Here is a 16,959-nt window from a genome sequence, read left to right on the forward strand (position 1 = left end):
CGTCCATTTGCACTATTTTTTAAAATCGTGATAGATTCTGTTGTTTCATGCTTACCATTTTCTCAAGAATATTCATCAATACTCTATTATTTCATGCTTACCATTTTCTCAATAATAGTTTCTGTTTTTTTTAGGGGAAAATAATAATTTCTGTTGAAAATCATTGCTCTGGCTAGGCCATTGAGGCCCAACGTCTATTTATTCCGTTATTTAAAAGTGGCCTACCGGGCCAGCGGGGCGTCAGCAGAGGCCCGCAAAAGAAAGGCCCGCTAGGGCGCCGAGACATTGAGGCTCTTGAGTGACCGCGTGAACGTGTCTCTGAGCACGACCTCCCCGGCGCCGCCGTACGTCCCCTTCCGGCGTCGCCAGTCACCTCCTGCCTCCTCCTCCTTCGTCGCCACCTCCATCGTACCTGCGTGGCATTAGCGTCGATTGATTGGAGAGAAAGGGGACGAATGCAGCCGCCGCTGCAGGCGCAGGGAGCAATGGCTACCGTCGCCGCCATCCTCACCGTCCCCTGCTCCGCGGGCCGCCGCCCGAAGCGGAGCAGCCAGCCTCGCGGATGCGGCTCCGGCTCCCTCTCCGTCCGTGCGTCCTCCGGTGCAAATAGTAAGCGCTGCGAACCACGTCTCCTTCCCTTTCCCTCCTAGGGCTCGAGCCATGGCTTGACTGCTGCGTTTCGCTTAAATTGCCTCCCCGCAGCGGTGACGCTGCTGGACTACGGCGCGGGGAACGTGCGCAGCGTGCGCAACGCCATCCGCCACCTCGGCTTCGGCATCCGCGACGTGGAGAGCCCGGAGGACATCCTTGCCGCGGAACGGCTCGTCTTTCCCGGTGTCGGCGCCTTCGGCTCCGCCATGGACGTCCTCAACAGCACGGGCATGGCCGACGCACTCCGTGAGTACATCCAAAGGGATCGCCCCTTCCTAGGCATCTGCCTCGGTCTCCAGCTGCTCTTCGACTCCAGCGAGGAGAACGGCCCGGGTAAGCTCTCCTCACTCTCCGACCCCACCTCGGCTGCGACTTGCTCACTAAGCTTTGGACTATGGATGAACGGTACTGTGGTTGATTTTGCATTTACCGTCACAGTGAGCGGCCTTGGTGTGATACCGGGCGTGGTCAGGCGATTCGACTCCTCAAATGGCCTGATAGTTCCACATATTGGCTGGAACGCTCTCCAGATCACCAAGGACACACCACTGCTGCAGGGAGCTGATGGCCAACATGTGTACTTTGTTCACTCCTACCACGTACTGCCTGTAAGTAACAAGTAACGGCGCCATTTAGATTAACGTGCTTTGGTTGATTCATGAGGTGTGACTTCTTCTTTTCTTTCTACGTACTTAGTCAGATGCTAATAGAGACTGGATTTCCTCGATATGCAACTATGGTGACAGCTTTATATCCTCCATCTCAATGGGCAACGTTCAGGCAGTTCAATTTCACCCAGAAAAGAGCGGAGGTAAATATTTACTCCATCTGACCTTAAATATAAGGGCCTGCTTGGTTCTTTTGCCAAGGATGGCCAGCAGAGCAAGGGTTACCTAGCCTTGCTGAGCAAAGGTTAGGCAAGCTTGTTCGGTGCTTTTACAGGAGCTGAAGAGCAGTAGGAAGGATATGCTTTTGAGACATCAAGTGCATTCGTATAAAATAGTGGAATAAACAGTTATCATGTCCCATTGGCTAGTGATGCAAGAAGGTGGTTAGCTCATGAAACCTGTTTAGTGTTAGAATGCGACATCCGACCCAGTTTGGATTTGGCCCATAGTGGCCCATGTGTATATTGATGTGAGGTTGGGTGGGGGGTTAGGGCCCGTTTGGTGCGGCTTCTCCGTGCGCGCTCCATGGCCTGGAGCCGGAGCCCTTTGGGCGAAGCCAGTTCTCGCGGCTCCGCCTCTATACGCAAAGCCGGTGGAGGAGCTGTTGTAGGAGCTGCACCAAATGGAATCCAACCTTTGTTGTTGAGGGTGGGTTAGATCAACATATAGGGCTTCTAGAGTCCATACCACCATCTCTGGATTATCCCTTTACGTGAAGCAAGGACGAAAGAGTAAGTGGCTTGGTGGTAGTGTGTGTTTCACTCAACGTGCAGAGTGGATCTGACTCTGGGGCGTTTCTTTCCCAGGCCAGAGAATCAATTTGGCTCGCCTGGATGGCTGGATCAGCAAGCCTTTTCTTGCTCAGACAAGCAAGCTCGCCCAGCAAATCTACTTTCTAAAGCTGCTACCAAACACATATTCTTACCCAGCAAGGTTGGGCAAAGGATCCAAGCAGGCCCTAAGTCAATTAGGGCAGCAACATGGTCTCCAATACGTCACCTTGATTCGCAATATATATGGACATAATATTTCAAATAGAAAGAGTTTTATATTATGGTCTATGGAAGGATTTTTTTTCTTGTTCGATATGTTAACATTAATATCGTGTTGTCCATCTTTATGACTTTTTAGATATTGATATTGAAATAGTCAAAGCTAAAAAGAGTTTACCTGCAACAATCATGATTAATGAATGGACTTGTATTTGTGATCAGATGTAGCAGTTGACACTTGGATTCCTAAGTTTAAACTTAGTAATCATATAAACATTCTTTTCCGTTGTGCAGCTACCGGGCTTTCTATTCTAAAAAATTTTCTCAGTCCTATCTCTTCTGGGACCAAGGTAATAGTAAAGTTGTTTCTAGTAGGCACTCTCTTTTTGTTTGATGTATACTAAATATTAAGTCCATACTTATCTGCAATGTAGGTCCCAACACGTAGGAAAACATCAAAACTTGCGAAGAGAGTAAGCTTTGTATTGTCAATGTTTCAGTGTGTACCACAGTTTAGATTGCCATCCTTCTTATTCTCTTAAACCGTACAGGTGATAGCATGCCTTGATGTTCGTTCAAATGATAAAGGAGATCTTGTGGTAACAAAGGGCGATCAGTATGATGTAAGAGATCATACTAGCAGCAAAGAGGTACACATCTTTATTCATTAGTGCTAAGTGTGGTTAAAACTTCTTAGACATCAGGATTAGCTCCAGGTGGCACCTTTGGCCTAGTTCTAGGTGATACTTTAGGCTTAGTTCATTTCTCAAGGATATATTAAAATGAGAATAATCTAAGTCAATTTTATTATATTTTGGCTGATACACAGCTTTCTCATCAATCGTTCATATTTACATCACATGCTCATAGGTAAGAAACCTTGGCAAACCAGTTGATTTAGCAAGTCAGTACTACATAGATGGTGCTGATGAGGTACTTTTCTGCATAAGCTTTTTTTTTCATGTTGTAATTTTCTTTATGTAAACTTAATTATCTGATATCATGAATATCATTTCCCCTTAGGTCAGCTTCTTGAATATAACTGGTTTCCGTGACTTTCCATTGGGTGATTTGCCAATGCTAGAGGTTTGTTTAAGACCTGTAGCCTCCAATTGTTGTCTTTACTCTTTATACACCCCTTTGTCTGGTGTGCTGACATGGGATCTCCAATAGGTACTGCGTTGTGCTTCTGAAAAGGTTTTTGTGCCACTTACAGTTGGCGGGGGCATACGAGACTTCACAGATGCAAATGGAAGGTTATTTGTCCTATTATGTTCTTGAGCAATGGGGATTCCAGAAACTATCTGCTTAGCAACCTAGTTTTCCTGTTGACTTGCTAAGATAGTTTTATTAAAGCCCCCTTTGGCACGGCTCATCCAAAACGGCTTCACCGGTGAAGCCAGAAAAACTGGCTTTTCCTGGCTTTTAGTTCATTTTAACCCCGGCTTACAAAACCGCTTCACGCTACAGTGCCTCGATTTGCGCAAAATAGATGAAGCCGAAGCCGGCATAAGCCGTGCCAAAGAGGCCCTAAATATTGTGTTAACTTCATTCGAGAGATTTATTGAAGTTGATCCCAATTTCCTTATTTTGTTATCTGAATAGGCTTGTTTTATATATTCTTGGTTTTTCGCCAAAGTTCTAGGTGTGAGACAGTTTCTCATCTCGTCATCTTGTTTCTTGATTCCATAGCAACTCTGCATGTTTCCTGTCTTCTGATTCGAACTTTTTTTGACGGAAACTTTTGGCTCCAACTAAATTACCAATGGGTAGCAGTTGTTTTAGTTAATACTGAGATGGGAAAAATATATCCATGTAATCGTGTACATTTCTTCTCAGATACTACTCAAGCTTGGAAGTAGCATCAGAATATTTCAGGTCTGGTGCTGACAAAATTTCAATTGGAAGTGATGCTGTTTATGCTGCTGAAGCCTTTTTACAAACTGGTGTATGTATTATATTTTTCCCTACAATGTTCAGCTATTTCCCCACTATACAGTTCTTTCTGTGTATCAGGTAAAGACGGGGAAAAGCAGCTTGGAGCAAATCTCTAGAGTATATGGCAATCAGGTTTTTCTTTATTCATTTCTACATCATTACAATTTTGTTTTCTATTGGTTTGCTGCCAAACATAAGTTAAAAGGTCGTATCTGGTTTTTATGTTACTAGCTAGTTTTCATGATATATGAGAGATGTTTTTTTTTGTTACATTTTTTTTCCCTGAAAGAAGTAACATCACAAAATATCATATTCAAGTCTTTGTTCTGCCATCCATATGCCACCAAATTTCAGAGGTCCTTTCTATGTTTATCTTTTTCTTTTTGCTGAAACTCTGATTTGTGGTCACATAACCTATGAAACTATTAAAGCTCTTCTAGATGTCACCATCTATTGACACGAGGACTCATGGCAGCCTATCAAGGTTCAATAAGCAGAAGTTCCTTATCACTCGAAATCATTAAAAAATGAATCGACTTAGTTGGAAACTGAAGTTAAAACGAGATATCATATTTGCCATTCAGCCATTGATGACCAGTTTGAGCAAAAGCCAATGGCAGCCATTTGGTTCCTGCCAGTATTTTCGGCTGTTCTGCTCATACACTGATCAACCATTCCAGTAAAATTGTAATTCTATATGTGCCTCATTTTGCTAGAAATATTTAACGGTATCCACAATCTGCCTTTCTGTTTAGCATTCAACTTAACCATCTACATACAAATAGCTATTTCTATTTTATCAGTATTGTTATATAACCTATAAATCATGTTAAAAAAATCCTATAAATCGCTCATTGTAATTATTTCCATTATTTAGGCTGTAGTTGTCAGTATTGATCCTCGGCGGGTATATGTCAAAAGTCAAGAAGATGTGCCATTTAAAACTGTAAAGGTGTCCACTAAAGGTATATTCTTATTCCTTCTCTATGTTGTAAACTAGCAGTTGTGTTTTATGTTGTCACGTCTCATGTATTTCCAGGTCCATCAGGAGAAGAATATGCATGGTACCAGTGCACAGTAAGTTATTCTTGTCTGGCTTAACCACATAAACTTTTTAAACTTTGTGCTGCCTTCATATTGTTGTTGGGCTGAAAAGGTTAGCGGCAACTATGACTTACAGTGGCATGATTGATTTATTTCTTTTTCAGGTGAATGGTGGACGTGATAACCGACCTATAGGAGCATATGAACTAGCGAAAGCTGTGGAAGAATTGGGCGCAGGAGAAATACTTCTTAACTGCATTGATTGTGATGGTATATTTACAGTTGCTGAATGATTTATGTTTTGCATACATGCTATGGCATAGTTACAATGTTTCAGCTTTGTTGCGCTATGGTTTTGTAATCCATTTCATAAAGTTTTGTGGCATGCACTTTTCCAGTCTAGAATTATATTTCACCCTATTCATTCATCTACACAAGAATGGCCGGGTTTAAGTTGGCTCTCCAAGCCTACCATAACCCTTTCCATTTATCTTGGCTAGGGATGGGCTATATTGAAACAACCGGTTAAACGCCCTATTCACATATGATCTTTTGCGCGACTGTGCCTTAGCACGTTTTTTATTTTTTTTCCTCGAATACACAGGAGAGCTGTGTATCAATATATTAGTAATAAAAGGGTTTTGAACCCATAGAACACCACACAGTCAGACCACACAACACCTTAGCACGTTTTTCAGAACGAGGGACCCCCTATTCACACATAATCTTATTTATTGCAAAAGTGCATAATGTTTGACTAAGTTAAGCAAGTGCTCTATGACCTTGGCATCTGGGTTTTCCTATGTTAATATAGGTTGAACTAAATAGACCTTGAGCATTTAGTTCTCTTAAATATTTAATAAGGTACATCTAGTGTTTGAAAATTTGTGGTTAGGGTTGAGGTTGCATGTTCACTTGGATTTTCATGTAAATTTGTTACTCTTTTTATAGGGGGATATATAGTCATGATTGCAATAAACTTATCCTGCAGGGCAAGGCTGTGGATTTGACATAGATTTGGTTAAAATGGTTTCTGATGCTGTGACAATCCCTGTCATTGCGAGCAGTGGTGCTGGTGCTGTTCAACATTTTTCTGAAGTCTTTGAGAAAACAAATGCTTCTGCTGCCCTTGCTGCTGGCATTTTCCACCGGAAAGAGGTTTTGATGTTTATCCTACATCCTCTTCTATCGCAATGCTATGCCATAAACTATTTCCTGAGACTTTTTTTTTTGTCTAGCAACTTACATGTATCTTATCTCTTATCAGACTGGACTTAAAATCTCTTGCATAGCTTTTGGAATTTTCTTCCGCTAAAATTATATGATTACTCAATAATTCAGCCGTGTTAGGTAGCATGGATGCCAAGTTAGCAACTCTTGTTTACAGCATATTAAAATTATATGATTGCTCAATAATCACTGCTGCTATGCTAGACTTTAAGGGAACCATTGATCTAGAAGTCGAATTTCTTTTAGTAGTAGTATTATTACTCGAACTTGGTTATTATTATTGTTTTGTTTTCGTTCATATAACCTGCACAACTTCGTTGCTACAGTGTTAGATTCTCCTAGAGTAATGTTTTGCTTAGTCTGTTGTTATTCTCAATAGATCAACTCAGTGCATGCATTCCGTATGCAGTATGATAGAGATAGGATGTCCTTGGGCCTGATATATTGAATTGACGTCCGAGCTTTTACTCGTCACAGGTTCCCATACTAGCAGTGAAAGAGCATCTGGTCAATGCTGGTGTGGAGGTCAGGCTGTAGCAGGGAGATCCAGGTCAGGCTGTAGCAGGGAGATCCTTCGGTTTGTTGAAAGATTCTTGTCTGATGTCGCAACTGCTATCAGTTCTGTTTCTGGAGCATGTTGGTGGCAGTGCATAGGCCCATGACCGCAACTGCAATTTGGTAATAATAAGTTAATAATGTGATGCTTAATAACAGATTAAGCATCAGTTTCTTTTGCTTGTGTTTCTGTTTTCCCGGTGTGGACCGCCTCCGACCTGTTTCGCGTCATAATCGTCACCTTTGTTGCATTGTAATGTTTGAGGCCACGTTGCTCATCACAGATAGAGGGATTTCTCGATCAGAGCCAAAATTCAGGGCTCCCCACACACGCTTACAGCTGGGCCACGGATGCTATTACGATTACAGGTGGGCCACAGGCTTGGCCGTGCTCGAGCAGTCGTATCGTGCAGCAGCGTCATCAACTGTCACCGGCTCACCGCCGCAACGCAATGCCATCGACAGCGTACATGGACAACGATTCGGTGACGACGCGCAAGTACAAGGCGCAACGCAAGGCAGCTGAATGCAAAAATTGCCGAGAGACCGAGGCAATTGGAATCTGGAGAGATACATTTGATTTGGGGACTGTTACTATTTGTATAACTTGTACATGCCAATTACCAGCAGAACTAGACTAGACACAACCCTGATTCTAATTCTTGTAGTTCTGGGTGAGTTCTTGTAGTCAACCATGAGGCACTTGTCTTTGACGAATGCCGGTACAAGCAGCAAACATTCTTAGGCCAGAACTAACTAGTTGACTAATTTTTAGTCCCTAAGTATCCAAACAGGCGAAATAATTATTAGTTCACTAGTCATGGATTAATTGTTAGTTCACTAGTCTAATTATAGGAGCTAATAGGACTAGTTGTTAGTACATGTGATCCAAACATATCCTTACATTCAGGATGCGATGCTAATTCTCAGTCAAGATGTCAGCATAGGATAGGAGTCGCGGCCATGGACAATGGAAGGTGCTGGGGGTGCTGAGATCGAGCGGTGCTAGCTCCATTCTGAAGCAGATGGCGTTTTGCGCGATCCGATTCAAGAACCCTGTTATGTACCCGCAAGATTCACTCAGTAACCACACCGATTGTATTGGTAGAATCAAGAATCAGAGGTACAGGAATGGGGAATAAGCAAAAACTAGACAGGGTAGCTAGAGCAGGAAGAAGATGGATCCAGGTTTGGGTTTAGGGAAATGCCAAGTTCGTTACAGGTTCAGTTACACGGGGTGGGTTACATCCCCCAGTCGGCACATAGGCCCCATACGCGTACTGGCCCATCCTGCGTTTGAGCCCATGTCAAGCCTTACTTCTTAGCTTCTTGAGCCCATACGTGTTTCCTGACAAGAAGCTAAGAAGTAACTCACGCCATGCAAGCCTCTAGGACTGACCTCTTCACCGGCCACTAATGGCCTAGCAGCACATCTCGTGCGTGCATCCATCCACGTCTGACCGATTCAGGCAACTCCTTCCAAGCATCATGCCTGACTGATTCACTCGGCTTTCTTGACCTTTCTTTGCCTGCAATTTAGTAGCAAAACACATGTAGTACCGGTTCACACGACAACAGCCGCATCACACGACACATCAACATCTTGGTCACGAGCCACAGACACTTATTTTCTACATGCAACTAACAACGTAAAACATGTAATGCTCTAATGACAAGATTAAACACTAACAAGCACCACCACGCATAAGTTGTACACGTCGCTCTTCTTGGTGAGCTGGAAGCCTAGACGGACCGGTGGTAGTCTGGGTCCAGGTACCCCGGCGTCCCCTGCGGCGCCGTGCAGCACACGAGCTCGCGGGCGGCGCCCGTGGAGCACGCGTCCGGCAGCGAGAGTAGGCGTGAGAGGCCCAAGTCGCCGAGGCGGGCGCACATGTCGGCCTCCACGAAGATGCCGCAGCCGCAGGCGAATAAGCCCTGCGAATAGAGCCTCGATCAGTGACCATGTCGGTTTGATACTTGATAGCATATGGTACCTACATTTTTTGTGTCACACGTACGTGCCCAGAGATGGGCCTGCTATCACTATATTTGACGTGAGCAATGCAAAGCTGGTGTGTCATGGAAGCTCGTGTGATGCACGCTAGAGAGCGCGGCGTGGGCGTGGCCATGCATGACCTCCAAACATGCATAATATATTTATATAGTAATTTTTTATTTATTTTTATCTACTCTGAAGATCACAAGCTCATGTGTCATGGGAGCAAGCCCGCGTGATGCACGAGGAAGCGACGTGGCCCCTCAAACAATAGATTATGAAAAAATTGATTAATTACCGCCGACGATCTACTACTACTGCTTTATTACTCCTATACCAATACTACTTCTACTCCTAATTACTACTAGTCCTACTACTCTACTATACTATACTCTACACTACTCCTATACCTACTCCTACTACTACTCCTATACTATACTGTCCCCCTACTACTGCTCTCTATATATGCTCTAATGATTGTGTATTATATATCGTGCAGTGCGTCAAACAACCCTATAGCTCAGATCTATGTGGATTCTACCTGAGGACATGCACTAAATTCAACAGCAGTTGGCGACAGCTCAAGAAAGCACAAGGATGGTGGCGAAGGGAGAAGGTCGACCAACGCTTCAAACAAACAATAGCAGACATGTAAGTTTGTCACAGAGTGTGCGCATGAAGGGCGACCGTTCTTCAACAAGGAAAGCGAGTTAGCTCTTGATCCGAAGTTCGAGAAGATCAGAAACTGGAGCACCAAGTTAGAAATCAAGGATTATGTGTTGCCGGAGATATAGCGGGGTGATCTTAGTTTCACATGTAAACATTTGACATCATGCATGTGTGTAATAACTTTGAATGATGTTGGTTGATGATGAAGGACACCAATGAATGTGTTATATATTTGTGCTCGATATGCCTAATATGTGTTTATATATGTCTTGATTCTGCTTTTATGTGTTTGATTTGTGAAAATAGAATTCAAATTCAAATCAAATTGCCGAGGCTATTTTTTAAAAAATGGGAAATATTAACGGAGTCGGGCAAGTAACAACAGACCACCACCATTAAACATTTATGTAGGGCGGTCTCGTTATAGCGACCGCCTCAGTTAAAACTATAACGGAGGCGGGCACGATAGATAAACCGCCTCCGTTAATCATCATTAACGGAGGTGGTTGCCTTAAGGCGCTCGCCTCCATTAAACGATTAACTGTGGCGGGCAGGGCAACCGCCTCCGTAAAGCCACGATTAACCGTGACCTTTGATTGGAGGCGGTTGCAATGCCGGCCTCCATTAAGCATTTTGGCCCGCCTCCATTAAGATTTCTGTACTAGTGAGCGACGTGGCCATGGCCTCAAACCATACATTATAAAAAATTGATTAATTACCGCCGATGACCGATCAACATAAGCTAAAGAACAACGGCTCAAATATGACTATATGAGCGGAGTGTTTGTTCCGTTCCTTGAGTGCCATTGGTAGCACACTCATTCGCTATCCTCCGTGTCGAGAAGGTTATCTGTTAGGACTGTTGCTGGGTATCCATAATTCATACCCAAATTCACACCCACCCTAAGGCCTTGTTTGAATGTGTATGTATTCATCTCAATCCATATGTGTTTGAGTGGATTGGAGTGGAATTAATTACAATCTACTCTAACACATGTGGGTTGATGCATGTGTATCCACTTCAACCCACATGTGTTGGAGTGGAATGAAATGAAATTTAGTTTAATTCCACTACAATCCACTTCAACACATGTGGATTAAGACGAATACATGTATATTCAAACAAGGCCTAAATGGGGAGAGTATGGGTAAAAAATTAATAATTATCCATTACCACTCTATCCCCACAACAGCAAGAAAGTCCCATCCTGATATCCCGTAACCGTAAAAGCTACCATCCCGCAACCATAAATTCATTAAAAGTTGCCGTTATCAGAGCAGGCATCGCGCGGCCACTGACTTGGGAAACTTCGTGTGACCTGCATGCAGAACCGATTGGCTGATAAGCCATGGCTAAAAGTACTATTGGCTGATTTGTCGAGGTCCCAGGAAGGCACCGAGCTGGTGCTTTAACCTCCCGTAGTTGAAGCCGAGGAGCTGGTCGCCCCTGGGGGCGCGGGCCTCCGGTGCGTGCAGCTGCAACTCCTCACGTGCCTCGGCGATCACGTCAAGGCCGACGAAGTGGAGAGGTTGGACGGCGGCGGGAGCCTGCACCAACCCTCCCTTTGTCGTGACGATGAAGTCCAAGTTCACGAAGCGCACGTGCGCATCTGGGACCCAGCTGACGTTGTGACTAGCCATCCGAGGCCTGGTGTGGATGTCGAGACGCGCAAAAGCCCACTACCTAGCGCGCCAACTGTCGGTGTTTCAAGTCACCACCGACGAGTAAATTTCTAATATTGCACGTCTGGCTCAGATGGTGTGCTTAGAGGACACAAGGTTTATATTGGTTCGGGCAGAATGTTCCTACATCTAGTTTGTTGCTGCTGCTCATGGTACTAGCACCAAAAGTTTATAGTAGGGGTTACAAACATGCGAGAGAGGGACATATCCCAAGTCTCTGGTGAAAGGAGTGAACGGGTGCTGAGAGCTCGTTTACTGCTTAGCTATGTGATCAGTTCAGGGTTTGATGGGTTTTTTGCTTGAATCCGATCAGTCATCCCCCTTAATGGGGCGTCTTGCTTTCCCTTTTATAGGCCAAGGGAAAGCACGAGTTACAGCAGAGGGAAAGAGGAGAACGAGAGAGTCGAAGGCCTTCAGGGTCGTTGGATCCTTCTTCTCCTTCATGCGGGTCCTGCCGACACTATAGATGTCAATAGGGACAGCGCCTCGTCACGATCTTGTCTGTCACTGATGCCATGCACATGCGTCGTCTACCGGTCATGGCACTCTACTCTGTCCTGGTGGATGTTGTGGTGAACCAACGTGCCTATCAGTGTTCATACAAGGGTTAAGCAGACCAATACTGGTACGACCGACGCTGTTCTTGATATGAATCCTTAGGTATGGTCTGTTGTGGCCGTGGGTTACATTGGGGCATGCCGGTCTCTTCCTTGGCGTCAGAGTTTTGACCCAGGCCTATACACTTGGACCTAGAGTGGTTGGCGGTGGTATGGGACCCCATCAGGCGAGGCGGGGCCCGCACCCGAGTGGTCGAGCGAGACGAAGCCTGCAGCCTCAGGGTCGGGCGAGGCGGGGCCTGCCCCTAGAGGTCGGGAGAGGTAGAGCCTGTGGCCTTGGGGTCAAGCGAGGTGGAGCCCGCGGCCTCAAGGTCAGACGAGGCAGAGACCACGGCCCTAGGGTCAGGCGAGATGGAGCCCGCCTCTAGAGGTTGGGCGAGGCAGAGCCTGTGACCTTAGGGTCGAGCGAGGTGGAACACTCGGCCTTGGGGTTAGGTGAGGCGGCGCCCTCCTCTAGAGGTTGGGCGAGGCAGAGTTTGCATGCCTGAGGGTCAGTTGGAGCTATAGTCGTGCTCTTGACTGCTCAGAGGAATCAATGTTGATGGTCATTAGCTCCTCTTTGGGTACCCTTGTATTGGTCCTTGACAGTAGCCCCTAAGCTTGCGGAGGAGTAGAAACTCCTTTGGAGGTTTTTCCAAAAGGGAGAACTCTGAGGGCCTTCTTTTGTCACCCATGGCGTGACCCGGGGACAGTGATTCCCTTTCGTCGAGGTCGGACCCTTCGGCAGTATGGCCGTGAGATTTGGTGGGCTTGGAAAGGGTCTTTCCTAATTTCGACCCCTACAGGGGGTCTGTCGTTCTACAACCGTGCGTTCAATCTCTGTGTGAGCCTAACTTTCCTCGAGCCCACCGCACGTAGCAGGGGTCCAGTCAAGGATCGGCTTGTCTTTGCGATTGTCTTCCCTCAAGCGTTTTTCTTAATAAAAACAGAGGGGCCGAGCCATGCCATGATTTTTCTCTATGGACGAATCATGGTGCTTGGTGAGCTATTAATGGGCTAGTCCGAGTGGGGCCCTAACATCTCGTTCATGGGGATCGGCTTGGGTCAGCTTGGTGACCGACTCTAGATTCTCAACGGCCAATCCATATAGTTCTCGGGTCCATTCGATCGACCCCGAGGGCTCTATGCCTTTCTTTGAGAAAAAACCATGGATCGTATCTGGTTGAGACTCGAATGTGGGCCAAGATGCCTGTGGTGCTCGTGCACCCAGGTTCTAGCCGCTAGCGGGCCCATCCCTTTCCACCCCCTCTTTAAAAGGCACTCGGAGTGGTTGTTGAACCAATCAGTGGGCCAACCTTTGAACTCCTGGGCCTAGACGGGTTGTAGTAGCGTTTTTAGCTCCGTATTTCTCTTACCTTTGATGGGTCGTGGCCCATTCGAAAAGGCAAAACGTCCAGCAAGTTTTCTGAGGGAACGGACAGAGGTTGCGTGCGCGCGTCGCGGTGAGACGTGGTGGTAGATCATGGCAGGCGCGGAGATCTAGGTGGGTGGTTGGTTTCCTCACACATGTCGCCCCTATAAAACCAAAAGGATAACCACTTGGGTTCCATACCTTGCATCCTTGCCTCCACAGCCACAACCTCCGCCGCCAATCGCTTAGGTTTCCTACCTCCACATCTCCACCACCGTTGAGCCCGCATCCATCCGCCCCACCTCCAATGGATTTGTGGTGCCATTCTGACATCACCTTCCAGTGCATGGAGGGCCTCGTCTATCGCGGTCTTCTCCACTCACGGACCTCGACCGAGGAGTGGCTACTTCCTAGTGAGGAGGACTTGTCATCTCCACCCGATGGCTTTGTGGTGTCATTCGCGCACTTCCATGAGCGTGGGTTCGCGACCCCACCCATAGATTTCTTCAAGGACTGCTACACTACTATAAGATCGAGCTGCAGCATCTTAATCCCAGCGAGATCCAGCACATGGCGGTGTTCGTAGCCCTATGCGAGGGGTTCCTAGGGATCAGCCCCCCACTTTGACTTTTCCCTTCTCTTGCCTTCTCTTCAATTGATTTCCCGACCCCTTGACACTAACTTTGAGAGTGATGGGACCAGCCGAGGGACCTCATCCTCATAGATCACCTAGCGTCATTGAGGACGGTGAATCATGCCGAGGGTGAGTGGCTGAGGAAGGTGAAGGAGGACAAGAGGAGGAAGAAGCAGCAGAAGTTGTAGGCATGGGAATGAGGGGTGGATACTAACAGCGATGATGGATATGACGATGAGGTAGCCGATGATATCGAGTGGGATGACCTGGAGAACGAGGATGTGTTGACAGGCGTCGGTTCATCCTTGCAGGTGTCGGGACCCTTCCCGTTCCATGGAGGGGAGGGCACATCAGGGGAGCCAGCGGAGGCGGGTCGTACCATCGGCCTACCCTAGGAGCCAACAGAGGCTTTCATAGACTATCGTTGGCTTCTTCTATGGCAGCTGGTGGAAGGGCAATCACCACTTCACTAGCATCACCGGTCAATGACCCTCCTTGTCCTTCTTACCTTTCCCTCAAAAAAGTCCTAGTCTCATATTATTACAGCAGCCTCGTCCTTTGCTGGTGTGTTGGGCATGATGGATTACGTCGCTCTGTTGTCTACAATTCGGTGACTCACAAATGGCATGTATTGACGTGTACCATCCGTTCTGTTGGTCAGGCTCGCTTAGGTTTTGACCCAACATCCTCGCACTTCCATGTGATTGAATTTGTTGAGGTGGAGGGTGCGTGCGTAGGTGTGGAGATCTACTCATCTAAAACTATAGTATGGATCTTTAAGGAATCTGAATGGGGCGAGGGTAGTATTGTTCTATGGTCGAAATCAAGAAATGTTTTTCTTAATGGTTTTATGCACATGGTTGAGTACTCTACGATAGTTGCTATGGATACGGAGGGAGAGACATGGAGGACAATTCATAAACCAGGTGGTGCTGAAATGTCCATCCATCAAGCTCAGGGTCACTTGTGTGTGTGTTGTGCTGATTTTCGTAATAGGTCTTGGCTTTTAGTGTGGAAACTTGAAGTCTATGGTACTGATAACTAGATTTTGAAGCATGTTGTGGACATAGAGGAACTGTTTGGACGCATGAATATTAAAGTTGGTTCTAAGCTTTGTGATGAGAAGTACAGAGTGATTACAATTCACCCAGAATAGAATTTTATTTTTCTTGTTGAGAAGGGTAGAACATTGATTGCATATGACATGGACCACAGAAAGGTTCATGTCATCCATGCCCGTGTCATCCGCTTTTATAGATCAAGAGGGCGTTTCCATATGAACATGTCTTACTACCTTCCTTATGTTCCCTTGTTCATGGAGTCTTTAGTAGAGCAGTAAAGGTGCATTTCCTGTATTTCATCGTCACAATAGTCTTTGTTCAGGTAGGGAGTTGTTTTCATTCTATGTATGTATATACCAATTTTGGCTTGTTAACTAAAGGAATGGTGTGTTCAATATTATTAATTCTGCTGCTTTGTTCAGGTTGTGGATCAGAGGTGAATAAGAGGGGTTCCATGGTGCATTAGCTACCAATCCAAATGATGCACTAATTATATTTATTTTGCCTTGCAAGCAGGAGTGCCACATATAAGGAGCACAACTATGTTGTTTTGTTATGTAAGTCTGTATAGATCAGTACCTTTAGTATGCTCTATGTACTGCTTGTGTTAGGACATCAATCGACAAAGATGTTATGGTAGCGTCCATTATTTTTATAAAAAGTACTCTTATTTGTGAACATGATTTATGTATGTAATGATTATATGTTTGTGTGCTTTGTGTTCATCAAGCTATTAAGGGTCAAGCTGAATTAGTAACTACTGTGAAATGGGATAAAATTCTATCATCGTCGCTATAGGTATGATGCGACATGGGTCAAAAGTATATCACCGCCGAATCCTTTAGTAACCCGACACCGACTAAACGATCATCAAAGGCGGATCGTGGTGCAAGGCGACGGTGACCATGACCTTTGTACTGGCGGATCATACACTGAAGCGACGATGGTGTTAACCTCTACACAGGCGTCTCGAATGTCAAACCGATAGTGAACCCACATTGCTAACAATCGGGTCGAAGTACAAGGCGACGGTGCTGGTGACCACTACACAGGCGGTTCATGTGCCCACATGATGGTTTTGATAGCCTCAACATAGTCGGATCCTTTGCTAATGCGGCGGTGTTAGTGTACATCCATAGCCGGGTTATGCTCTAATGCGACTGAAGTAAGGACCTAATCACGTACAGATCATAAGTCAATCGACGATGTTAGTGTATACCACAGTCGGTCCCAGATGGCGACGGTGAAGGCTATGACCATCACTGTCGACAGTTTACTACCGTGACCGAAATTGGACTGCGATGTGGGTTACGACACAACTGTAAAAGGTGCGAGTGTAGTAGTGATAGTCGTATTACTTTCATGAAGTCCAATCACTTGTTTGGATATATATAGATTGGGTTAAGGTTTCAAACGAAGCCCACACGTTTCTATGGAGAAAAATAGAAAGATACAATAGTTTTCTTTAGGATAAGGATACAAAGCCTCCACAAACCTTAGAGCAACTTCAATGGTTTGACTAAAATTAGTAGTCAAATTCCATAGTTTAGCCATTTTGTAAAAGTAGAAAACTCCTTAAAAAAATAGGTCTACAAGAGTCGCTATTTGTCATCTTCAAATAGCTAACGTCCATAGTTGGCTTTATATAGCCACCGACAATCAAGGGATAACCATCTTTCTATTTTATAAAGCCATATAGCACATCTATTGGAGCCTATTTTTTTGCTATACAAATTCTAAAATACCAAAATAAGAATAGCCGAGCTGTTGAAGTTGCTTTTAGCTTGGTGCAATTAGCCGATTGGACAGTGGCAAGACTCAGTGCGGACGTACCACAGGCAGCTTTTAGCTTATTAGGTGACGGTAGTCG

The 16,959-nt window shown here is 45.5% G+C and overlaps 1 protein-coding gene across 3 annotated transcripts; it reads left to right on the forward strand.

Annotated features, from left to right (window-relative positions):
* Positions 1-213: 213 nt before the first annotated feature.
* LOC136548230 (imidazole glycerol phosphate synthase hisHF, chloroplastic-like) lies at positions 214-7,257 on the forward strand. 3 transcript variants are annotated; one of them, XM_066539840.1, is made up of 17 exons: positions 214-609; positions 703-984; positions 1,090-1,259; positions 1,348-1,462; positions 2,606-2,661; positions 2,746-2,784; positions 2,863-2,961; positions 3,141-3,181; positions 3,340-3,397; positions 3,485-3,567; positions 4,151-4,259; positions 4,328-4,381; positions 5,127-5,214; positions 5,289-5,326; positions 5,458-5,563; positions 6,285-6,451; positions 7,001-7,257. In XM_066539840.1, exons 1-17 carry the CDS (start codon positions 456-458, stop codon positions 7,058-7,060), a joined length of 1,719 nt encoding a protein of 572 aa, XP_066395937.1. In that variant the 5' UTR covers positions 214-455; the 3' UTR covers positions 7,061-7,257. The 3 variants fall into 3 exon arrangements, with proteins under 3 accessions (XP_066395937.1, XP_066395935.1, XP_066395943.1); XM_066539838.1 differs by lacking the exon at positions 3,141-3,181 and adding an exon at positions 3,182-3,244 and having other exon boundaries at positions 3,335-3,397; XM_066539846.1 differs by lacking the exon at positions 3,141-3,181 and having other exon boundaries at positions 3,335-3,397.
* The last annotated feature ends 9,702 nt before the right edge of the window (positions 7,258-16,959 follow it).

The sequence above is a fragment of the Miscanthus floridulus genome, chromosome 1 (genome assembly GCF_019320115.1).
Source record: "Miscanthus floridulus cultivar M001 chromosome 1, ASM1932011v1, whole genome shotgun sequence".
In the NCBI taxonomy this organism is placed as follows: domain Eukaryota; kingdom Viridiplantae; phylum Streptophyta; class Magnoliopsida; order Poales; family Poaceae; genus Miscanthus; species Miscanthus floridulus.

What these genes read in the sequence shown, in the direction of transcription:
- LOC136548230 (XM_066539838.1), top strand. Translation starts at nt 456, where the DNA reads ATGCAGCCGCCGCTGCAGGCGCAGGGAGCAATGGCTACCGTCGCCGCC. An exon ending in AAGCCTTTTTACAAACTGGT is followed by an intron (nt 4,260 to 4,327) that starts GTATGTATTATA and finishes TCTGTGTATCAG; the next exon opens with GTAAAGACGGGGAAAAGCAG. An exon ending in GCATTTTCCACCGGAAAGAG is followed by an intron (nt 6,452 to 7,000) that starts GTTTTGATGTTT and finishes TACTCGTCACAG; the next exon opens with GTTCCCATACTAGCAGTGAA.